This window comes from Narcine bancroftii, chromosome 9 (genome assembly GCF_036971445.1).
Source record: "Narcine bancroftii isolate sNarBan1 chromosome 9, sNarBan1.hap1, whole genome shotgun sequence".
Taxonomy (NCBI): Eukaryota; Metazoa; Chordata; class Chondrichthyes; order Torpediniformes; family Narcinidae; genus Narcine; species Narcine bancroftii.
Genome location: NC_091477.1, coordinates 25513444 through 25537193, shown reverse-complemented (window position 1 = coordinate 25537193; position 23750 = coordinate 25513444). Strand labels below are relative to the sequence as shown.

The window sequence follows — 23750 nt, the reverse complement described above, 5'->3', positions numbered from 1 at the left end:
CCCAAAGGCATGAGGTAATAAGTGGTAAAGGGAGGCAGGGCACACCAACATGCAGAGGGAGGAGGGATGGTTCTGTGAATGGAAAGTGAAGGGGGTGGAGAGCTGGAGGAAAGAAGACAAAGGGAAAGGAGGGAGAACAGAGAGTAGGCCAGCAGAAACCAGAGAATTCGATTTAATGCCATCCAGCTAGAGAGTGCCCAGATGGATAATCAAATGTTGTTCCTCCAATTTACAAGTGGGTTTGATGGGAAAATACGAGGCCATGGATAGATGTGAGCGGGGCGCAGAAATGAAGTGGTTGGCCACTGGGAGATCCCTGTCACTGATGTGGACAGAGGGAAGGTGATCAGCGAAGCGATTTATCAATCTGTGCCCAGTGTCTCTGTTATAGAGATGTCCACAAAAGGAGCATCGGATGCAGTAGATAACTCCTGTAGGGGATAATGTATCTAGTAGTGGGAATTATGAAGGATAATGTGTTTGATACAGAGGCCAGTGGAATTATAGGTAAGGACAAGAGAAATCTTATATTTGTGACATCTAGGGGGAGAGGATGACTAGGGCAGATGAGAGGGAAATGAAGGAGATGTGAACAAGGGCTGAATTGATGGTGGTGGAGTAGAAGCCATGTTTGTGGAAGAAGGCAAACATTTCAGATGATCTGGACTGGAAAAGCTCATCTGGATACAGATGCCGCGGAGACAGAGAAATTGCGAGAAGGGAATAGAATCCTTGCAGGGGAATGGGTGTGAAGGAGTAGAGTCAAGGTCATTGTGGGAGTTAGTGGGTTGGTGAAATATGTCTGTGGGGAACTTTTATCAACCAGTGATGTTGCTATAGCCATATCCCTCCACTCCATTCTGATCTACCTAAAGAATGGTGCCTCATACACCAGCTTGCTGTTCATCAACTCAACACCCCTCTCTGTAACTAGAATTGGGACTTCCCAACAGAAAGACCAGTGTCTGTCCAGGTGGGTAGCAGATTGTCAAGCACTATCACGCTGAGTGCATCTCAGAGCTGTGTGCTCAGCCTGCTCCTACTGATGCTACTGATCCATGACTGCAATGTCCGATCCAGCTCCAACACAGTCACCACTTTTTCAGATGACACAACAGTCGTTGGCCTATATTCCCATTTTTCCTATATATGTAAGAATCCCACACTTTGTAAATGAAGTAAAAAATTGACGCCACTGGCAGAGCTCCTGTAATGGCAGAACTAGCACTGGTGTGAATGTGGGAGAGTGAAGACACAAAGCTGCTCCAAAGGTTTCAACCACCTGGTCCTAACGCTGACAGCTCAAAGGTAATTGTAAGTAAATACTGCAACAGAGAGCTCTGTCCCCAAGATATCTGCACCTGTGCTTGGCAGTGGCTAGGAGGGGTTGCATACTCCAGGGAGCAGCAGACCAGCGGGGGGCACTAGAAATGGGGAGAACATCCCCGATGAGAAGCATGGGAAATCCTGCAGGACAGTGACCACAGGAGTGGACTAGCAAGGGGGTCAGTGGCTGATGAACCCTAAAAGGTGACCATGGCAGCAGACCAATGAGGAACTCAGCTGCTGATGGACTCACACTGGCTTAAGGTGACTTACAATTGGGGGAGCTGCATGGATTGTGGGGTTCTGGATGCTGGCTCATGGGAACCAGATACCAGAGCCAGGATTCAAGAGGATGCTGAGGGCAAGAATGGCTCCCAAAAGGTCTTGGGTATTGAAGGCTTCCTGATTACATCAGAGGTTTGGATCTGGAGCTTGGGTTTTCTAATAGTTTGTACAGGAGTCTGTAGGCCCTTTCAAATTGCCTAGAGCAATTTACTAGGTTGAAGACCCAGGTACAGGGCTATTTGAATGGGCCAAACCAGGCAAACTCAGTCAAAATCCACCTGGGTCCCAGACCTACCTTGGAGGTGGTCAAGGAACCCAGTTAAAGTTACCTGGGTGTCCTCCTCCCCTTATTTAAAAGGGGAAATTACTAACCTAGTTATTCTGGAACTTTAAATAGAAAGGGACAGAGAAAACCCTACAGGGAACAGGGGAGTCCCTGTGGCCGTGTGACGCGTCACTCACCAAGTCACGGCAGGGGTGATATCCCTCTTAAATGGCCAAGTTGGTGATTTAACAGGTAGGTTAGGCTGCTATTTGAAAGGTGCAGGAGGCACAAACGATCCAGTAATCTCACACGGGTCCCAGGAGGGCTAGCTGGGCGCTATAATTTGAAAGCGCCTAGTGTGGCTGCAGGAGCACTGGAGGTGAATCCACGGACACCCTTTTATTTTTTCTCTTATTGTTAGGAACGCCCAGCAACTCTTTGCTTGCTTTAAGGGAGGTTGAAGTATATCAAGTGGCCCAAATATCTTTTGCCCATTTCTTTTTTGCTATTTGTATCTTATTTAAAATGTAATCAGATGCACCATGAAATAGGCACTTGATTACATTTGGTTTTCTGACGTGTGATTTATATGTCCAGGGTGATGCAATTAATTATCTTGATACTTCACTTTATCTTTGAAATCATTAATGTTTCAATAAAAATAAACCATTATTCGACACATTATTGTGTGGTTTGACGTAATTTAGGTCAGATCAACTCCGACCTCAGGCAGTTACAAAAAGCAGCTGTTAATCTAATATGCCACAGAATAGAAAGAGATAGTTTAAGTAATTAGACTTCTCTGCAGCTTGGATCTTTATGTAAATAATAAATCAGATTTTTTTAAAATAATGAAAATCCCAAAACAACCAATGTTCCAAATTGATTAGGTTTTAACTTATCTCTGAATAGAAGAAGCCAGAAAAAAAAAAGATTGACAAACTATATCAAAAGCAGATCACCAGTCAAGCAAATGCCGATTGTCAGCTGAAGTCAGAATTCCAATCCCCAGGTCTCCTACTGTGGGGGGAATAAATTTTAAATTCATATTCAGAGGAATGAACATCAAATAATCCAAATGTTAAATTTGGAGTATTCCACACCAATCTTTTTACCACTAATATTTGTGCCTGAATTCCATTTCATCAGCTGATGCCTTCATTCATATTTTTGCTTGATCTCTTCCAAGGAGATGAGTGGAATTTTTAAAAACTCATTTGCTGTGATAACAAGCATCTATTGCCCATCACTAATTGCCACTGAGATGGTGAACTCCCATCTTGAACCCTAGATGTCTTTCTGTTGAGGGTACTCATTCTAATATGGATAGGATTTTCAGTATTTGACTCAGCCTAAGGAAGAACTGGTGCTAATACTTCAAAGTCAGAACAGCATGACACTTAGAAGGTCGCTGCAGCTGGTGGTATTATAATCCATTTACTTCACTTGAAAAAGAGGTGATAGAGGTCATGGTTTTGGAAAGTTCTGTTGGACATCTTCTGTTGAAGATGGTGCATACAACAACTATTTACATTGCTTGTGGAGGGAATGAATGTTTCGGGGAGTGGCCCTAATGAAAATGAAGTGGGCTGCTTAATCCTGCATGATATGAAGCTTTTGAAAGCAGTACATATCCAGACACATGGAATGTATTCCATCATCATGGTGTTTTGTAGACCTAAGGAGTTAGGAGAAAAGTCGCATGCTGTACAATACTTGGTCTCTGAGGTGCTATTATAACTATGGTATTTATGTGTCTAATTCAGATCAAAGGTGAACCTCATCCTGAATGGAACAGTTAAATTTCTATTATTAAATTAAATAAACAAATCTTGTTTCTACCAATTGACGTTGATGGTATGCATATATTTTACATCCTCAATGCCCTTTTGAAATATGCACATGTTACTGCTCTGTTTAAGGAACTTGCTGTGGACACATTACTTGCTGAGTTTCCTACACTTCAAAAGTACTTCATTTAAATGTAATAACTTGAGGCCACGAAAGGAATGGTATAAATGGAAGTTCTGATAAAGTTCATTCACCTAAAATGGTAATTATTTCTCTTTTCACAGGATGAGCCTGAATATTTCCACCATTTTCTGTTTTTATTCTTTATAAATTTAAGACCATTTTCTTTTACGGCAGTAATTCATCTTTCTCTCCTGAATCAGTGAGTGTTCTCTTGACAGTTGGCAGGTGGCTACGGGCTTGCTTTTCATACTAATGAGAAAATGCAGAAGGTGTAGGTTTTCTGCTACTTCATCCTGTGGATTTTTTCCCTGATTAGATTAACAGTAGGTTGCAGGTCCTAATTTGTTAAGATTGAGGGAATTTGGAAAAATTTTGCTTTCTCTATTCAGATACCCAACTGTGTTTTCTCTGGCTATATAAGCAATGCCCACTGAAGCCAAGTAGAATCATTTTGGTGTGGTGATATCCTAAGACCACAAACCTTTAAGTAGTGTAGGCCATGATTTCTATAAGAATTTCTAACATCCAAAGAAGGACATCTGCAGAATCTATAGACAACTATACATAACATACAAGGTCCTCAAAACAAAGCAAGTTCTTTTCATTCAATGGCTCATTATAAACTGCATATCTGGAAGCTTTTATAAATATTAAGGTGGATCTTCTGAATCACAGACCTGAAGTTTTCCTGGAAGTTGGCCAGAACTTGGCATGGTTAGGTCTTATTGCAACAGCAACCTGGGTGCAAATTTGGCGTAATCTGCAAGGATTTATAGACAACTATACATAACATACAAGGTCCTCAAAACAAAGCAAGTTCTTTTCATTCAATGGCTCATTATAAACTGCATATCTGGAAGCTTTTATAAATATTAAGGTGGATCTTCTGAATCACAGACCTGAAGTTTTCCTGGAAGTTGGCCAGAACTTGGCATGGTTAGGTCTTATTGCAACAGCAACCTGGGTGCAAATTTGGCGTAATCTGCAAGGAGATTATATATTCTCCCTGTGTCTACATGGGTTTCCTTCAGGTGCTCTGGTTTCCTCCCACCCTTCAAAACATACTGGGGTTGTAGGTCAAACTGGGTGTAACTGGGCAGCACAGGTTCCTGGGCTGACAGGGCCTGTTACTGTGCCGTGTCTAAATTAAAAAAAAACATTAAAATTTAAAAACTCCAAAATTCAGAGGAGATCTGTGTAGGCCACTCACTGGCAAAGAGAGACCTTCTCCACACAGCAGGGAGTTTAATTGCCCAGGTTGTGTTTCAGCAGGGAGCCATTTCTTGCAGTGACCAAGCTTTGGTGAGTTTTTCAGCGTATCTAGATTGCTGAGTGGTGGGTAGCCGCTGACTGAATGAGATCTTGGGGCTGTTGTGGAGGTGGTGTGGTTTATTGGATCCAAGAGTTCAGTGAAGTCCAAAGGAGAGCAGAGGGATGGAGATCTGGGGGAGTAGGGATTTGCAGGAATACACTGCTGAGCTTTACCATTTTCTTTTTCTTAAGAACTGATCTTTGGCACGGATGAACAACTTATTTATAAAAACATTGCAGAGTGAGTAAACGATAAAAGCTGTTTCATATTTTATTAATGTAAAAGTAGTCAGACATTATTTAAAATTAATTCAGGTGACATAACAACAGACATAATATAAAAATTTACGTATTAAATATACATCTGGTGAAATACCACAATTCATTTGTGCAACAATGCTCATGAATTATGCAGCCATCAATATAAAAGTAACTCCCTTAGCTTGTTAACATTGGTAAGAGATTGTTTGACAGGATAATAGATTTGGTTATTTTTAGAACTCTGCAGATAATATTCCAGCTCAATACATGTTTCTCTTTAACTTGAGGCACCTTACAGTTTTACATATGGTCTCCTGCATATCATACAAATGGCCAACCTTTGTATGAAAGCTTCATCAAAGAATACTGGCAAGCAGCTCGACTGTGGAGAACAACATACCCTAGGCACATATTCCCCCTCTCAAACAAACAAGTGAGACTGTTAGACAACAAACAGAAGCAGAATCCTGGTTATTCCTATTCAGGAACTATCCAGGATAGTTGAGGAAAATGTCACATATAATATAGTATCTGAAGTGATCAGATATGATACATCCTGAGAATTGAACTCAAGATCTTCCCGATGATTAATCTATAAAGAAGGTCGAGATCCACTTGGATCTGTTCGTTTTTTTATTCACACAAATTAATGTCCTACTTAGTAGGAGCTGTTTTGGTGCTGAAGTATATGTTATAAATGTGGCAAGATGTCCGTGAATTCTGCCCTGACCCATCAGAGTCTCCTAATCAGCAATGTCATCACTTACATTACAACAGCAATCTACTTCGTTGCGGGCACATTCTGAAGGTGACGACAGTAGATAAGAAAGTGAATCGCTGAAAAAAAACTCCTTCACTTAGTGGTCAACTTAGGTTTCAAATTCTATCACAATACAGTTTACAGGCTTAAACAATTCTACCACAAAACTGATGGATAATGCCACTTTCACAAATGTGGTTGAGAAATTTCATTCTGAACCTCTATGGATGATGTACATTTGCACATAGATTGCTGAAGCATTTGAGGGATGCTGAATACATCTCCTCCTCATTGACAATAAACACAGGTGCACTGCAAGGATACATGTTTAGCCCACTGCTCTACTCTCTACACCCATGACTGTGTGACTAGGCACAATTAAAATGCCACCTACAAATTTGCCAATGACATCATGGTTGTCGGCAGAATCACAGAGGGCAATGAGGAAGGGCAGAGGGAAACCTTAGGAAAACTAAGGTACTGATTGTGGTCTTCAGGAAAGGGAACTCAGGAGAACACAAACCAACCCTCAGTGGAGAGGGTAAAGAATTTCAAATTCCTGGGTGTCTGCATCTCTGAAGATCAATTCTGGGGTCATAATTTTGATGCAATCATGAAGAAGGCATGCCAGTGGCTACATTTCGATAGGAGTTTGAGGAGATTTGTATGCCATTAAAGATTTGCAAATTTCTACAAGGTACAATGGAGAGCATTCTGACTGCATCACTGTCAGGTATGGAGATGCTAATTCACAGGGCAGGAAAAGGTCAGAAGGTTGTAAACTCAACCATGGGCATCTTCACTCCATTGAGGTCATTTTTAAGAGGCAGTGTCTCAAGAAAGCAGTTTCCATCATTAAGAAACCTCATCACCCAGGCCATGCCCTTTTCTCACTACTACTAAGGAAGGAATAACAGGAACCTGAAGACGCACACCCATCATTCCAAAAACAGCTTCTTCCTCTCTGCCATCAGATTTTTGAACTGACAGTGAACCTATAGACACTACCTCATTTTTCTCTTTTTGCACTAATTATTTAATTTTAAATATTCTATTTGTGGAACCATAATTTATTCAATTTTGCATCTGTAATTCACAATACTGCTGCCACAAAAGAACAAATTTTGTGACACGTGGTCATGACAATAAACCCGATTGTGGTCAGTGTGCAAGGCATCACTCATGTTACTATCAAATTATAGACTGAAGATGTGGAGAAGGTGTGGAGAAAAGGGGCAACTCCTCACCTTCAAGGATACAATGTTCCATCAATCAGAAACACATGGCACTCATGCCTACAATTATCCTGCCACTCAAGGATAAACCTTTTCTAAAAGTGGTCTGCACTCATTAACTTCTTCATTCTAACTTTTATGAACTTCAGCTATGATGGGAGATCAGGCAGAAAAGATTGTAATTCTTGTACAACTTTGTTTCTGACACAGGCTTTATGCATAAGGGCTCAGGATTTGTAATTCCCAGGGAGAACTTTGCAAGAAAATTGTTTCCCTGCAGCCAGATACAAAACTGGCATGTCTCTTACACCAAGATGCTTTAATAAGAACAGTAGAAGCAAGGAAATTGACTCAGCTTTTTGGCTCCTTGAAGCTGCTGTGCATTCAATAAAATGATAGCTGATTCAATCTCGGTCTCAACACCACTTCCCCACTTGGGTATATCTGTTGATTTTGTTCAACAAATTCAAGTGAAGATTAATGTAAATGGACTCCATCTTTATTGCCTTTTGTAGAAACATCTAGAGATTCAAAGCCCTCTGAAAAAAAGTATTTTTTCTTCATCCCTGCATGAAATAGGTGAACCCTTATTCTGAAACTATGTTCCCTACTTCTGAATACTTTCATAGGAGAAACATTCTCTCAGTACCTATTCTATTAACAAGAACCTCGCTTGTCATCTTTTGAACACTTAAGTATTGGTTATGCCTGCTCATAAACATTCTTCACATGTCAACCCCTTCATGCCTGGAATCAGCCACATTAAACTTCTCTGCACCATTTCCAAATCAACCAAATCCTTCCCTAGAATGGAGGCCAAAAACTATGCAGTGTATCCAAGTGTCTACAGCATCCTGTTAAGTTGCATCACAGCTTCAATACCGTTTGAAATAGAAGCCAACATTCCATTAACCTTTTTAATAACTTCCTGTAGACAAACAAAAGACTGAAAATCCTGGAATCTGGAGCAATAAACAATCTGCAGGAGGAACTCAGCAGGTCAAACAGCAGTGGGAGAATAATTTGTAGCCTGCAGTATTTTTTAACAATTAGGTTTTCATTTAAGTTGAACTCGCACTTACTTTTCTGCTAACTTCTAAAGAGTGTTTACTGATGCTCCATCCCTTGAATATTAATAAATGTAGTAGGATGATGCAGGTGTTAGCTTTGTCCTGTTTCACCTGCCATCCATCCTTCGTTCAGATTCTTTAGGGATCCCACTCAAATGATTGTAGTAAGCTGATAAATATCTGAATGTTTTTCCCCAAGTGATATCTTTACCAATTTAAAGCCTGTGAATATGCATTAAGCAAATTATGCAGTTGTTCCAATCCAATTCTGCAGTTATTTCATTACTTTGTGAAAGACTAAATTGAATTGGAAGGCCTGCTGCTCCAAAGAAAGTGAATCTTCAAAAACTACAAAATATAAACTAACATTGCTATTGAAAAGGTAATTAGATTTGGAGAAAGAAAATTGGTAATCTTCAAAGTAGCACTAATTGACTTTGTGACTTATTTTGGGATGGCTGAACATTACTGTTCAAAATAAGTGTGCATAAATTCATTTTATTCAATGGCATCCACTGAACGTACAAATTTTCCAGAATGCCAATTACTAATCTTAGGGCTATAATTTGAAGGCTATAATTAATGGGCTATAATATAAATCTGACTTCAGGAGGGAGTCAGGGGAACACGACCCAGTCCTCATTGAGGGGTCAGTAGTGGAGAAGGTCAAGAACATCAAATTCTTGGGTGTCAAAGTCTCTGAGGATCTGTCCTGGAGTCTTCATGTTGATGCAATCACAAAGAAGGGTCGCCAGTGGCTATAATTTGTGAGGTGTCAGAGGAGATTTGGTAGGTCACCAAAGACTCTCATAAACTTCTACAAGTGTACTGTGGAGAGCATTCTGGAATGGAGGTGCCAACTCTCAGGACAAGAATAAACTCCAGAGGGTTGTTAACTTGTCATGTGACATAACAGGCACCAGACTTCACTCCATTGAGGACATCTACATGAGGTTTCACTCCATGAGGACATCTACATGAGGTTTCACTCCATGAGGACATCTACATGTTTCACTCCATTGAGGACATCTACATGAGGTTTCACTCCATGAGGACATCTACATGAGGCAGTGTCTTAAAAAAAGCAGCCTTCATTCTCAAAAACCCCACCACCCAAGCCATGCCCTTTTCACTCTGCTACCATTGGGGAAAAGTTACAGGAGCCAAAAGACAAGCACTCAACAGCACAAGGACAGCTTCTTCCCCGCTGCCATCAGATTCCTGAATAACCGATGAATCCAAGACACTGCCTTACTTTTTTGTGCACAATTATTTTAATTTTTTTGATAGTAATGTCATAAGATGGTTATAAGAAATGGGATTGGGAAATTTTTAAAAACTTGCAGAGGTTTAACATTTTGTGGCATATCCCTTGCAGACTGTTTGAAGTCTGTGATTCATAGACATCAGGTGCTGAGCATCTTCTCTGGTGATGGTCTGCCAGGCCTCTACTGCTGCAATCTTCAGCTCCTATTTGTTTTAGGGTCTCGTCCCCTTACATTTTCTCTTCAGCACATGGAAGGCACACTCAATTGGATTTAGATCAGGTGATTGACTTGGCCATTCAAGAATTTTCCCCATTGTTTAGCTTTGAAGATTCTTGTCACTTTAGCAGTATGTTTGCGATCATTGTCTTGCTGGAGGATGAAGCGCTATCCAATGTTTGGAGCCATTTGCTCAACTTGAGCAGATGTTTATATACACCTCAAAATTCATTTGCTACTGCCATAAGTGCCAAGGCCATAATACCACCACAGATGAGGTGGTATGCTTTGGATCTTGGGCAATTCCTTTATTTCCCCATACTTTGCTCTTTTATATATTTCTTGGCAAAACTGTAATCTGGCTATCCCATTTCTGTGACTAATTAGTGACTTTTATCATGCAGTGTAGCTTCTGTGTTTCTGTTGATGAAGACTTCTGTGGACAGTAGTCATTGACACATCCACACCTGCCTCCTAAAGTGTGTTTTGATCTATTGGACAGGCATTTGGGGATTTTTCTTCATTATGATGAGAATTCTTCTGTCATCAGCAGTGGAGTCTTCTTTGGCCTATCAGTCAGTCTCTTTGTGATTACTGAGCTCACCAGTAAACTCTTTCTTCCTGAAGATGTTCCAAACTATTGATTCTGGTAATCCTAAAGGTTTGGGCAATGTCTCTTACTCTTTCCTTCTTGTTTTTCAGCCTCATAATGGCTTCCTTGACTTTCATTGGTACAACTCTGGTCCTCATGTTGAAAAGTGGCAACTACAGACTGCAAAGGTGATCAAAAGCTTAGAAGCAAGCCCAGCTCTCTGATACCTGCATCAATGAAGCAATTAAACATACCCGAGTACTCATAAAACCTGTGAGGTCAAATGTCCCAAATATTATGGTGCCCTGAAATGGGGAAACTATGTATAAAAACTTGTAATTTCTATATTGTCAAACCAAAATATATACAAATAACCTTGAATAAAATCTGGAATGTGCACTTTAATTACATGTGAAATGCTTGATTACAAATTAAAGCTGGAGAGCACAGGGGAAAATAAAGGAAAAAAAATGTCTGTCCTAAACATTTTTGAGGGCATGGTATATTAATGATTTAGATTATGGAATGAATGACTTGTGGCCAAGTTTTCAAATGAGAAGGTAGGTGAACGAACAGGTAGTGTTGAGGAAATGAGAGCTGCAGAAGGACTCAGACAGTTTAGGAGAATGGGCAGAGAAGTGGCAAATGAAATAAAATGTCAGAAAGTATGTGGTCATGCACTTTGGTTGACTAAATAAATGAGCAGATTATTTTCTAAATGGGGAGAAAATTGAAAATATTCCGATGCAAAGGGACCTGGGAGTCAACAGGCAGGATAGCCTGAAAGTAAACTTGCACGTTGAAGAAGGCATATGCAATGCTGACATTCATTTCAAGTGGAATAGTGGAAGAGTAAGGATGTGATTTTGAGTTTCACAGGTGAGACATCACAGAGTATTGTTTGGAGTTTAGGGCTCCTCATTTAAGAAAGGATGGACATTGGAGAGGGATCAGAGGAACTTGACAAGGATGATCAGAGGAAGTTTATTATCAAGGTGAATGCATCCAGGAACAGCTCAGAAGCTGTACCTGAGGGGAGAAAATCTGAAATACTGTGATGTTCCTACTAATTTCATTTGTTTTAAATACTGTATTTATTTTTTTAAAGTATGTACTGTATTTGAAAATTGGTGTGTACAAATATTTTCCATGCTTAAAATAATGGGGCAGTGGATCGTAAACAGCACCACTGAAAGTAAACTGGAGAAGTGATCACCATTTGTGAATATAGTCAGACTAAAAGGTTCTGGTTGAGTGAAAGATGAAGTCAGAAGCTGCAATTTTTGGAAGGGAATGCAGAAACCAAGGTCCGATTTGAGAAGAACTCCAGCCTTGCATCTTTGATGACTGGATTCAATCCTGACCTGTGGGGTTTATGCATTCCCTGTGACTGCCTGATCTCTCCAGGAGCTCTGATTTCCTTCCACATTCCAAAGGTATATGGGTTGGTAGTAAATTCCCCCTAATGTGTAGCCTCATGGTAAAATCTGGAAGGAGAATAAAATGAGTTTAGTTTAGAATGGGTATGAGATGTTTTGCATGGGAGTTTGATTTTTTTTCCTGCTTTTGTACTGTAAGGTCCATGACTATAAATACAATTCTGCTTTATTGTAGAATGGTCTATGACTAATTTCAATCTTGTTGTTCACAAGATTTGTATATAGGTAGTGCTCAACTTATGACTGAAATTGGGACTGAAGGATTGGTCATAAGTTGGATTCGCATGTCTTAACAAGGTACTAAGCAATTTTTCCAAAAAGAATTCAGCAAATGATCCTTTAATGAAGAATCTCAGCATATTTACCATATTTTTAAAAATTTTGGTCCTATGTGCTGGTGGACATAACCTGCGTAGGTCATAAGTTGAGAACTACCTGTGTACAATAACATGCTCTAACTTGGTGGCAGCAATGAAAATACCAACCTAAAATGCTTCTTCATTGGTACATTTGCAAGATATAGTTCAAATAATCTCCAAATATAGTCACAGAAAGTACTTTAATCGATATTCCTGTTCTGTAGCAAACAACTTTTCAAATATAGATGTTGAAATGCATTTCTTTTAAACATTGTTATAATTATGCATGTTTAATGCCATGTTTCCCAATAATGTCCCTCAAGGTGTAAATGCTTAAAAAAAAATTTGAGAATTACTGCTGAGAACTTAAACTGATGATTTGAAATGCCAGCAGAGCAGAGAGTGGTCATGGACGACCTTTTCATTTTGACATTTATAGTTGAAAAGTTGCTTGTTGCAGAGCATGGTAAGTATTTTCTCCGACTGTATTTGAAGACTATTGAAATTGTATCTTGTAAATGTTCACTCTCTTTTAAATTTAAATTTTAGCATACATCATGGGAACAGGCCATTTCAGCCCACGAGGCCATACCACCCAATTTACACGAAATCTACACCCCCAGTACGTTTCAAACATTTTTTGCTTTATTTGCCATTAGTGAAATCTGTGATACTCTGACAATACCAATAACTTACACTATTTCTCTGGTTTTTTTTATCTAATAAAAGGTTTCAACAATAATCACATATTAATCAAATTTCATAATGATCCATTTATAATCAAGTATTCTAACCACAGGATATTATATCCCATTTATAATCAAGTATTCTAACCACAGGATATTATATCCCATTTATAATCAAGTATTCTAACCACAGGATATTATATCCCATTTATAATCAAGTATTCTAACCACAGGATATTATATCCCATTTATAATCAAGTATTCTAACCACAGGATATTATATCCCATTTATAATCAAGTATTCTAACCACAGGATATTATATCCCATTTATAATCAAGTATTCTAACCACAGGATATTATATCCCATTTATAATCAAGTATTCTAACCACAGGATATTATATCCCATTTATAATCAAGTATTCTAACCACAGGATATTATATCCCATTTATAATCAAGTATTCTAACCGCAGGATATTATATCCCATTTATAATCAAGTATTCTAACTACAGGATATTATATCCCATTTATAATCAACCATTCTAACTACAGGATATTATATCCCATTTATAATCAAGTATTCTAACCACAGGATATTATATCCCATTTATAATCAAGTATTCTAACCACAGGATATTATATCCCATTTATAATCAAGTATTCTAACTACAGGATATTATATCCCATTTATAATCAAGTATTCTAACCACAGGATATTATATCCCATTTATAATCAAGTATTCTAACCACAGGATATTATATCCAATTTATAATCAAGTATTCTAACCACAGGATATTATATCCCACTTATAATCAAGTATTCTAACCACAGGATATTATATCCCATTTATAATCAAGTATTCTAACCACAGGATATTATATCCCATTTATAATCAAGTATTCTAACCACAGGATATTATATCCCATTTATAATCAAGTATTCTAACCACAGGATATTATATCCCATTTATAATCAAGTATTCTAAACACAGGATATTATATCCCATTTATAATCAAGTATTCTAACCACAGGATATTATATCCCATTTATAATCAAGTATTCTAACCACAGGATATTATATCCCATTTATAATCAAGTATTCTAACCACAGGATATTATATCCCATTTATAATCAAGTATTCTAACCACAGGATATTATATCCCATTTATAATCAAGTATTCTAACTACAGGATATTATATCCCATTTATAATCAAGTATTCTAACCACAGGATATTATATCCCATTTATAATCAAGTATTCTAACTACAGGATATTATATCCCATTTATAATCAAGTATTCTAACCACAGGATATTATATCCCATTTATAATCAAGTATTCTAACCACAGGATATTATATCCCATTTATTGCTTTTTCCCAACTTTATTTCCTAGATTACTTATGAGATACTTATTAGGCCAGTTTTCAGATAAAATAGTAATTTTTAAGGAATTTTTTTCTGTTGTCATAGCTGATGTGAGTAAAAATGGTAAATTAACTCCAGAATTATCACATGACAAAATATCAATCTGGTTATTCCAAAGACTTGATTTGAATAGTTGTGTTTTTAAAAAAAAATGTTCAGTTAAATTTATACTGTGAGGTTTCAGTATTCAAGCATTTTTTCATAAAGTTGTTTTAGTTTATCTTATTCCAAATGAATTATTTAAATATTAGCCATAACTTTTTGGAAGTGCCTCACCTGCGACACTAAACCCAATGGCTGCATTGTCACATCACCTTCCAATAAACTGAAGTTCCATCTTTCTACTTGGGTGGCGATTAAACTATATCACAACAAAATGTTAAAAATAAGGATGTTTTTCTGTTCCATTCCTAGGTAGGCTATGGCAATCCTACAGTGCTCGAGTTAAAACATAAAAGATCCTTTGCCTGTCACATCTATACCATCCATCGTGCCCATCTATGCTAACCCCAGTCACCTGCATTAATTTTCTATCCCACTCTGCCTTGCTCATTCTCGTACCCATCTAGGTGCTTTTTAAATGTTGTTACAGTTCCTGCCTCCCTCACCACCTATGGCAGCTAATTGCTGATACAAAATACTCTGTGTGAAAAGTATTTACCACATTAATATATATTATTGCCCACCTGTATGTGCTGCACTCATTGCTTAACTGTTATTAGTGATCAGTCATTTGGGTGGTGCACAGTTTATAGCCAAGCTGAATGATACCTTCATTTAACAAGAAATAAAAATACTGAAAATGCCCATCTAGCAAGATATTCTTATTTTAAGCTGATTAAGTCAACAAATACAGTTCATTTCCGATTATCTGAAATGGTGATATTTCTTCTATTACAATAAAGAAACTTGGGTTCTTTTTAAAACAACTAGATTAATTACAAAGCAATTCCAGAATACAGGCCAACAGCTTTCAAATACCCCTCATATGGTAACCCATTCATTTCTGGAATCATCCTTGTGAAGTTCCTCTGATCCCTCTCCAATGTCCATTCTTTCTTAAATGAGGAGCCCGAAACTGCAAACAATACTCCGTGATGTCTCACCAGTGCCTTTATAAAGCCTCAAAATCAATCCTTACTCTTACATTCTATTCCACTTGAAATGAATCAACTTTATCAGTCACCTCATAACCCACAAAACAACAGGTAAACAAATCATCTACAATCACTCACAGAGAAGATTCAAACTGTTATTTATATTCTCAGTGAGACCTCCTGTAATCTCAAATGGATTCATCTTCATGCGCCTTTAATTAACAAAGGACAGGGTCACGACCACTTCTTCAGTCTCAGGACCATTCCAGGTTGATGCTGCTGACCTCTGACTCACTTCACTGCTCCTTACTGCTACTTTAGGGAGGTCGTATTCAAGGCAAGGGGCTAATTTATTCTTTCTTCACACAAGCAGCAGCGTTGACACATGCATTTTTGTACTTTGCTGGTTTCTCAAAGTGCAGACTTTATGAATGTACTCGAGCTGTTCCTCGCCCTTCCCCCTCCCTCCACCCCCATAAATTCCTGTGTTGAGCATCTGGCTGCAGTCTGAACAGTCTCCATTGTTGTCCTGAATGAAGATATTTGGAATGGAAATTGTTTCTCACCAGCTTGAAAAGGTCTCTCTGATGCTCTGGAAACACATTTTTAACCTGATTTCATTAATGATTCATTCAGAAGTGATATGTTGTTTTGTGCTATATCGCTTTAAGATTGCAACCATTGGATTGTATGCTACCAAATGCAAGAATTTGAAATAGTGCAATCACATCAGTTTCAGTAAAGCAATGAACAGTTTAAAAACCCAATGCTATTTTGCGAAACTTGCAATTGAAAATTCTCCCTGCAGTGCTTTAATGCCAAAAAAAATGGCATGGAATAATACTGAAAACAACATTTTAATGTAGTTCTGAAAGTATTTGCTGTGGCTAAAAATACATTTTGGCTCATTGTTATATTGTTCCTCATTCACTAACAATTTACCATAAATTAACAAGATCTATAAAGTTTACTATAGTTCCTTAATAACTCGGTCATTAAGATGCTGCATTCTGTTATATACTATTTTGAGCCTTTGCTTTGCATCAGGAGGAAGTATTTGTTGTTTTTTTTAACCATGTATGAGAAAGTATAATTCAATTGTATTCTGTCAATTACTATCATTGATTTACATAAATCCATTTTTAAAATGCAACCTTCCACAAAATGTTTGCCAACATGTCTAAAATCTAGCCCGACTTGCAAATGACTGAAATGAGTGATTCATGGAGAAAGCAAGTTAATGAGTGTAATTATTCTCAAGTAGAACACCTCCAATGATCATCATTTATAGAAACTTGTTTATTTGGGATACATTAATTCTATTTCTCCTTGCTCCATCACAAACAAGTTGATTCAGCCGTGACTTTGCTTCGAAATGGCTGTCAGACATTTATGGGTTGAATGCTTCCTCCACAGACTCTGAGAACAAAAATTGAAGCTGACATTTCAGTGCAGTCCAGAGAAAATGTTGCCTTCTTGGAGAACTTGTGTTCACATCATTAAACAAAGTCACCATCTGATCACTCAAGTGAATGAAAATGATATCACAGCACTGTTTTGACAAAGAGTGAGGGATTTATCATCAATTATCCTGACTAATGCTCATCTTTCACTCAATATTACCAAAACAAATTACCTATTCCTTTGCTGTCTGCAGGGGGTTGCAAGGCATACAATGGCTGCGCTCTTTCTGGATGTTTCCATGGGTGCAGAGTGTTCTGGGATGTGAAAAATTGGAGAGCTTTTTTCTGTATCATAGCTTTTCCAAATGATCTGAGGATGTGTGAGGTTTTTGAATATAACTATGGATGGAACATTGGCTAGTTTTTAGTACCTATAAATTATTCAAGGACCTATGACAGAATATAGATATGTTGTTGGGAGATAAAATGGAGCAGGTTTGCTCGCATAGGTCACATACAAACACTTTAAAACAGATCTTATTTTAAATACTGGAGCTCTGCTAATGCTAGACATGTCGGGGGTTCAGAGCCTTTGTAAAAGCTTTGAAGAATGCCCAAGAGACTTCACTAAGGGATTGTTGTTCACAAAAAGGCAACAGATGAAAGAGCTTGTTGGAGCTGCAGACAGTCTGGAGGAGAACTTGCTGTTCTAAGTTTTGCAAGAAAAGAGTCAAACAGGCTTTCACTGTGTGAGTGAGTGAGTGAGTGAGAGAGAGATCAGTTCTGCAGTGTTACAGACAGTAATAGCAGCTGGGACTGGAACAGGACAAGCAGGCAAGCTTGCGGAAAACACCATTTGGAAGACGGGTTGAGAGTGCTTAGTTCTACCTGGTCAAAGCCCTTGTGGTTCATGCAAGAGGAGAGGACTGGCTGTCTAATGTTTCATTTGGAATAAGAAACAATATGCACTCTTTGGTGACCTGAAAGAAAGAGGTTATCATCTAGAGAACCCTGAGGGGGCAAGTTTTGTCAGCAAGACACTGAAGTGGGTGATGGAAGTAAATCAGTTGTGGGTATCCTGGAACAATGAATCTCTCTCTGAAAACTCACAAGAACCTTCAAGCACCAAAGCCTGGTGAACTTTATAAATGTTAATTTCTGTGCACAGTATAAGTGGGGCCCTATAATGATCATCCTGACATCACACGAGCCCCTTTTACACTGGCATCTTGTCCTAGTAATTGATGGCCAATCTACTGGTTAAGGGTCCAGTGTGAAAGCTCCTCAATCAGCACACATGCTGGAGATGATAAAACCTAGGTAGGTAGTATCACTCCCGGCATCCGATGGCATCTGCATGCCAATTAGCCCAGTGTGAAAGTGACACGTTGATTACATTTTTGTTTGAGTGCAAGAACATGAATGAAACAAAAGATTAAAGAGGTATAAACTTCTAAAGCACTGTGGGAAAGAAGCAGTGGGAGAGATCTGCCATTCTAGAATTCTGCACAGCAGAGAAACCCCTCCACGAGTGTTCCTGCCATATGGAATTCTGGGAGGTAGGTCCTCCATCACTCTTTCCCATGGTCTTTATAAATTAAGTGCTATTGCCGCTAGGACTTTCTCACGGCTTTAGAAATTGTGTGGCTATATGTTTTATACGACTTTCCCACGCTCATACTGAGCTGCATATAATGCTTAAGTATATTATAATTAGGCATGATCAATTTTGTTCAAGTATAAGATCATAATACATTATTCAGGAGTTGGGGCTGGTCCACCATTACTTGATGCGTCACTAAGTCGTCACCAGTGGAGGATAGAATCCCCTATACATGGGGATGCCTTGTGATGAGTGTGAAAGGTTAACAGTGGTCCAGTGTGAAAGGCAAAAACGGCTTCCTTATCTGCCTCACTGAACAACCAATGTACTGGTTAGCCAGTGTGAAAAAGGCTACGAAGAGGCCCTTCTTTCAACACTATTTGCTACTTCTTCCCACTGATGTTTTTACATCATCATTTTAGTGAGACGAATGTCGGACGTGACAAGCAGAAAGCACCGCTGCTATTCTTTGGTGTGGAAATGTAGATCTTTGTGTTCCACTGAGAGGAACTCCACAGTGCAACAATCTCTCAGTACAATGTTCAGCTTCACCTTAAACCTATTTCAAATTCTCTGCTGTGGAACTTCATTTTATTACATTCAATCTTGGTGAGGAGATTGCCACAAATCACAGCTGATTGGATATATTTTACAAGTAGAAAATACAGATAATTTACAACTCTTATTAATTTCTTTGGTTGGAATTAGAATTTCCAATAAAGCAAACTGTCTGGTGAATACTGTCTACTCTCGCAAATTACCACCCATGTAATGTGAATAAAAATGTACATGCTCAGCTCCAATATCAAAAACAATCTATTAGCTTTGTTTACATTACAATCCAGTAGCAATAAAACAATAATCCCATGGCTTCCAGATGATAAAATTTGCACTTGTAAGTAACATTAATAAGTAAATGATCAGGTTAAGATTGCTCTTTTTCTAAATACTTTCACCTGAGAGAAAACATCATTAAAAAAGTGGAATCAAATCCAGTGTTCATTGGGACTCCTGCACTGCCATTTCTTTTCTTACTTCAGAAAAAAAAACAATTACATAGATCTGCTATCTTTCAAAATTTAACAGGTACATGTAGTTGATTAAATCATATTTTGAAGTGAAATTAATACAAAAACATTTGCTGTAACTTTATATCAGGGGTTGGCAATTTTTTTTAACTCACATTCCACGTCATTCCCTATGCCATAGGTGCTCTGTGATTAGTAAGGGATTGCTTAAGGTGGTATGTGGGTGGAAAGAAAAGTTTGAAAACCATTGTTTTAATCGTACCGAATTGACTCGTTATGTGCACAGTTTCATAACTCCAAAGGAAATGGGCCAATGACAATTTTCCTCAAGCTAAATATTTCAGTAACAATTGGGTCTAGAGCAGTGGTTCTCAACTTTAAGCAATCCCTTACTAATCACCGATCACCTATGGCATAGGGATTACTTAAGGTGGAATGTGAGTTTAAAAAAAGATTGCCCACCCCAGCTTCATATGACAAAACCATCATATAAACGTTATTGCGAAGAAACCATGACAGTGCCTCTACTTCCTCCAGAGTTTGTGGAGGTTCAAGTTTAAATCTATTGTCAGAGTACATGCATGGCATTACATACAACCCCAAGATTCTTTTACCTCTGGGCCAGGCAGAATTTCTTCTTGTTGGTAGTGTAAACTCTTCTCAAGAGAAATAAACGTATAAAAGAGAGAAATGTAAACTTAATGACTGTGCAAATCAGAAAAAAATCTGGAAAGTAAGAGCCATTAAATTAGTCTCTGATCAAATTTGTTGTTGAGGAGTCTGGTGGAGAAGGGGTAGCAACTGTTCCTGAACCTGGTGGTACGAGTCTTTTGGGACTTATACCTCTTTCCTGGTGGTTGAGGCAAGAATAGAGCCTGCCCTGCATGGAGAGGATTCTGTGATGATTATTGCTACTCTCCAACAGCAGTGTTCCATATACATTTTTTTGATGAGAGGGAGTTTTGCCTATGATGTATTGGGCTGCGTCCACTACATTTTGCAGGGATTTCTTCTTAGAGGTACTGGTGCCTCCACAGCAGGCCCACTTTCCATTTCACATCTGTAGAGGTTTGCCAAGATTTTTGATATCATACCAAACCTCCACAAACTCCTGAGGAAGTAGAGGCTCTGACATGTTTTCTTCCCAACGACATTAGTTTGCAGGGTCCAGGAAAAGCCCTCTGAAATTGTAGCTTCTAGGAATTTAAATTTGTTCGCCCTCTGATTTTCCCCAATGATTGTACATCTCTGATTTTCCCTTCCTAAAGTTTACAATTAGCTCCTTGGGTTTGGTGACATTGAGTGAGAAGTTGTTAGTACACCATTCAGCCAAGTTTTCAATCTCCCTCCTGTATGCTGATTTATCGCTCCTTTTTGTAAAACCCACTTCCATGGTATCATTAACAAATTTGTAGATGTTGTGGTTGTCGTACTGAGCCACACACTCAAAGGTGTAAAGTGAGTAGATCAGGGGGTGAAGTACACAGCTCTGTGGTGCTCCGGTACTGATGGAGATTGTGGAGGAGGTATTCTCCTGATTGTGGTCTGGAGGTGAGGAGACTAAGGATCCAATTACACAGTGGGGTGTTGAGTCCCTGGTCTTGGAGTTTGCTGATCAGTTTTGAGGGGATGATGGTGTTAAATGCCAAACTGTAGTCAGTAAAGAGTATCCTGATGTGTGTCTTTGCTGTCAGGTGTTCCAGGGCTTTGTGTAAAGCCATAGACCTGCTACTGCAGTAGGCAAATTGTAATGTATCCATGTCACCACTCTGGAGCTGATATGCTTCAACATCAGCCTCTCAAAACTCTTCTTCACTGCGGATGCGAGTGATTTAGACAATAGTCTTGCTTAGACAATAGTCTAAATAGTCATTTAGACAAGTTATCATACTCTTCTTGGGTACAGGTACAATTAAGGCTTGTTTGAAACAGATGGATACTATGCACTGTTGGAGTGAGATGTTGGAGATATTCATGAAAACACAAGTTTTTGGTACTCAGTTCCTTGGGTTCACTTTCCTTAAGGCAGCCTGCAAGACATCTTCTGATACTGACAAGGGGGTGTGCTGTGGCTCTTCCTTGTTCTGGTGGTCAAATCGGGAGTCGAAGGTATTTAATTTCTCTGGGAGTTAAATTTTGATGTCTCCTATTGCACCAGATTTGGTTCAGTATGTCATCGATATGTCACATGTCATAGATATGTGGTGGAAAATGCTTTACAGCCTGGTATGGGTGCACCAATACCTTTGATTGGACAATGCTGCAAAAGGCAGTGGACTCAGCCAAGTACATCACAACCAAAAATCTCCCAACTTATTGAGTGTACTTATTAAGAAAGTTGCTGGCAGAGAACAGCATCAATTATCAAGGATCCTCACCACCCATGTTAAGCTCTTTCTCTCTACTGCCATCAGGAAAGAGGTACAGTTGCCTCAAGACTCAATCCACCACCATCAAGAATAGTTGCTACCCCTCAATTATCAGACTATTGAACAATAAGGGAAAACTATACTAATTTAGCGTCTCATTTAAGGACTTGCATGCTCATTTATTGCTGTATATCTGCATTTGTTCAGTTCATTTAGTTACTGGTTTATAGATTTGCTAAGGCTGGACTTCAGGAAAAAGAATTGCAGGATTGTATGTAATGTCACATACCCTGACAATACATTTTAATTTTGAACTTTAAAATAAATGCTTCTGAATTATTTTTGTGCATTTATTGGACATAATGCAAATTCTAAATACAAAATTTTCAACTTCAATTCAACTTGGAATGACCTTCAGAGATGCCATTTCTGAATATTACATTCACAGGGGTACAAAATGCTTAAATATTTATAATTGCTAAAAAATCTATTTCATTATGCATACAAATTTAGAGAGGCTTTAGATAAATATTCAAACCCACACAAAATTTAACCAAGTTTTAATTGTACCCCACAGTAAAAAGTTCCAAAATCTTAAAAGCACGTTTGTATAGGCATCATCTAATATTATCACATACATCTAATAAATCTCTAATAATATTGAATGTGAAGGAAATCTCTGATTTGAACATTATATATAGATTTTTTTGTTTTAGAGGTTGATAAGGACAGTTCTACTTTTTGGAAAGAATCTATATTTTCTTCAACTCAGTATAGCATTATTTCAAAAGTTGCTTAACTATAGACCCCAACTGTGGATAATACATGCATCCAGTTTTACAAATAAAAGAAATCATACCTTGATCAAATGGCTTGCTAGGATTCCAACTTCTGAAATTATCATCCTAAAATAATAAAATGAAAATGTTTTGTTACATCAGTTTCTTTAGATCGAGTATAAATGACAAAATGAAGAAGAATGATGGGAAATGCTGTTATAGTGCACCATGAAATATCATTGAACAAAACAGTAACATTACAACCTAAAGGGAACATTTGAAAATAAAATGGAATCCATCAATTTCTCCTAAATTTGGGCAGTGCTTGCAAGGCTAGCCTCTAACTAGCCTTGAGAAAATGGTGGCGAGCTCCATTCTTGAATGGTTGCACTCTTTATTGAACTTGCTGTGGGTCAGGGAACTGCAGTATGTAGAGCAAGTGAAATATTTTCAAGTCAGAATGTATTAGAGAGCAATAAGCAAGTGGTGGTGGTTCCAGGTGTGTGCTGCCCTGTCCTTGTTGGTGGTAGAGGTCGAGGCTTTCAGAGGTTCTGGGGAGTAACTGCAAGACATTTTGAAGATGGGATATACATCGAAGCCAGTGTGCATCAGTGATAGAGGGAATGAATCTTTTGGTTAGTTGATGCAATAACAAGTAGGCTGCTTTGATTAGGATGGTTGGCGTTGCTTAAGAATTGTTGGAGCTACATTCATCCAAGTCAGTGGAGAACATTCCATCACATTCTTGACTTGCATCTGGGGCAGATGGTAGAAAGGTTTGATAGAGTCAGGAAGAAAGTCACTCATCACAGAATACCCAGCCTCTGATTAGCTTTCATAATTACATCATTTGAGGCTGGTGCTGTCAAGTTTCTGGTCAAATGAAGAAATAATATTCCAGCAAGTTTGCCTTAAAAGTTAAATTTTGCTTGCCTGAAACAATTAAGAGACTAGATATTCCAACAAGTAACTTTGTTGATCTGAAAGTAGCATC

The 23750-nt window shown here is 38.4% G+C and overlaps 1 protein-coding gene across 1 annotated transcript in view; it reads right to left on the bottom strand.

The window, feature by feature from the left end:
- spock1 (SPARC (osteonectin), cwcv and kazal like domains proteoglycan 1) overlaps window positions 1–23750 on the bottom strand; it is a 289966-nt gene that overhangs the window by 169847 nt on the left and 96369 nt on the right. The window contains exon 2 of the mRNA XM_069898490.1: window positions 22837–22882. Within this exon, the coding sequence (XP_069754591.1) occupies window positions 22837–22882 (46 nt within the window). The remainder of the gene's footprint in view (window positions 1–22836; window positions 22883–23750) is intronic.